Source organism: Berghia stephanieae, chromosome 6, assembly GCF_034508935.2.
Source record: "Berghia stephanieae isolate SIO BIC M18660-M18661 chromosome 6, UCSD_Bste_1.3, whole genome shotgun sequence".
In the NCBI taxonomy this organism is placed as follows: domain Eukaryota; kingdom Metazoa; phylum Mollusca; class Gastropoda; order Nudibranchia; family Aeolidiidae; genus Berghia; species Berghia stephanieae.
Window position 1 is genome coordinate 38506374 of NC_088365.1, and position 2500 is coordinate 38508873.

Consider the following 2500-nt stretch of genomic DNA (forward strand, 5'->3'; position numbering starts at 1 on the left):
CATGTCCTATAGTTTCATGAATAAAGAAAGAGGGACAAAGGACCCTCACCTCGATCAATAACCAATGCAGCTAGACAAAGAAATAATAGCACGTGGTGTGTATCAAAATGCACAAACACACACATATGTAACACACGCATGCTGACGCCATGACACATTGCCCGGGCATTTTAATGGCCAACAGGCACATGTGATGAGCGTTGACCAATCAGAACCATTCATTTGTAAGGTTGTCAGGGAAAAACCTAGATTTGATTACAGTTTTTAACGTTCATTATTGGTTGAACCAGAAATTGTGGAAACAGTTGTGCTTTCTCTGAGATTGATAAAGACACGCCCTTTGAAATGATATCTTACATAGTACTGGTGGAGGAAAACACTTAATATTACTAAGTCTTGGAAATGGTGGCTCTCTGAGAGAAAGTCAACTCTTGTTTTGAATGTGTCACTGATAGTTGCATTTTTAAACTTTAAATTTATATAACTTATCCTCAATATTTATGTTGAATTATTATGTTTTCATGTAGAAAAAATGATTGTAGTTTCTGAAACAACCAAAAACTGAAATTTGATAATTTTGACCATTTTCACTTTAAAACGGTCTTCTTCGATTTCCAAATCCCGACTTAATACCGCTTCGAGGCGTAGGGTCACAAATTTGCAAAAAATTGCACATTTTGCGGGCGCGTTGCGGCCGCAAGCGATGCAAAAAACTGTCATGACAGGTTAATAATTTGTTGTCGACTTTTTGAACATTGCTGTAAATAAGATGAACTAACAGTTCCGCCCTCCCCTAAATGACATTTTCGGACCATTTGAAAGGAAACTTCTTCTTCTTCTTCTTCTTCTTCTTCTTCTTCTTCTTCTTCTTCTTCTTCTTCTTCTTCTTCTTCTTCTTCTTCTTCTTCTTCTTCTTCTTCTTCTTCTTCTTCTTCTTCTTCTTCTTCTTCTTCTTCTTCTTTATTCTTCTTCTTTTTCTTTTTCTTCTCCTCCTCCTCCTCTCCCCCTCCTCCTCCTCCTCCTCCTCCTCCTCCTCCTCCTCCTCCTCCTCTTCTTTCTTCTTCTTCTTCTTCTTCTTCTTCTTCTTCTTCTTCTTCTTCTTCTTCTTCTTCTTCTTCTTCTTCTTCTTCTTCTTCTTCTTCTTCTTCTTCTTCTTCTTCTTCTTCGTCTTCTTCTCAAATTCCTTCTCATCCTTCTTCTCCCCCTCCCACCCCCTCCCCTCCTCTTCAATTAGGCTGACTTACTCAGACTGTCAAAGTGCATATCGAATAGAAAATTAATACATATTTCTTCCCTAATAGTAATAGTATGCATTGCATTTTTAAAAGTCTGAAAGTTGCTGTGAAGAAAAAGCAATAGGTAGGTTGTTTCATTAGCAGAACGTGTTAGAAAAAAATGAGTAAAATGACTAACATGAAATACAGGACTGTGTTAAAAGTTAGATGCCCCAGCTGTCTATTATTGAATTTTACTTGACTTCTTTTGTCTTTGAATTGCTGTTTTTTCTGAAAGTAGGTTCATTTATAATAAGTTTTTTTCATGTTTAGTTTCTTTTAAAATTTTATCATGCTTGATTTTATTGATTTAGTCTTATTCGAAATTCTCAAAATTGAGTATTTAGCAATGAATCGTGAAGATGGGCCCGTAATTGTTTTGAGAGGAATAATGGATGTCCGGAAAACTAGATATAATTGTGTCACAGGACTTTGTTTTTTTATTTGGTGGAAACTATTTGTAAAACAATGTTCAATGGTCCTATGTTTATCACTCATTCTGTCTTGTTCATTAAACTTAAAATGAAATAATTATAAACACAATAATATAGTGGCAATGCTTGTATAGTCTTGATACTTTATATAATGTGATAATTTAGGGGGGTAAATTTATTTTGTAGACTGTTGAAGCAATATACTTGATTTTTTACACTTTATTCCCATCTCCAGAGGTAAAGATATCCTCCAGAAACCAGAATTGAATAAGGTTCTCCGCGAGAGGAAAGCCACGCAGAAGAAGAAGGAATGGGAAGAGTATCAAAACACCAAAGGGAGGACTAGTCTAGAAGTTAAGCTGGAGGAACGCGCCACTAGAATGAAGGAGGTAAATAATAGCAGTTGAAATCAAGGAATAAGACAACATGTCCATTACCTTTCTGAAAGACAGTGAGTAGCACTGTAATTTGGGTGAAATTCTCATCACTTTGCTGTCTTGGGTGGAAGGGGTGGGGGGGACTATAAATTGGTCCACCTTGCTGTCTTCTCAAGGGATGGGCGGTGAGGGAGTTATAATTGGTACACCATTGCTGAAATTGTTGTCTTTTCAAAGAGAGGGCGGGTGTTTCTGTAGCTAAACTAAACTAAACTAGAGCTTTTATATAGCACAATATCCACTAAATGTGCTCAAAGCGCTTTACAAAGGGTCCCTGACCAACCAACAGTATAACACGTAACACGCAGAATGAGACGTGACGCCTGTTAGGCGATATTACATTTTTTCTGACAGA

General features: G+C 36.9%; 1 protein-coding gene across 4 annotated transcripts in view; it reads left to right on the forward strand.

Moving 5' to 3' along the window:
• Nucleotides 1-2500, forward strand: part of LOC144975002 (uncharacterized) — a 39918-nt gene that overhangs the window by 31695 nt on the left and 5723 nt on the right. For all 4 annotated transcript variants that reach the window (XM_078918641.1, XM_078918644.1, XM_078918642.1 and 1 more), the window contains one exon: nt 1944-2097. In XM_078918641.1, the coding sequence (XP_078774767.1) occupies nt 1944-2097 (154 nt within the window). The remainder of the gene's footprint in view (nt 1-1943; nt 2098-2500) is intronic.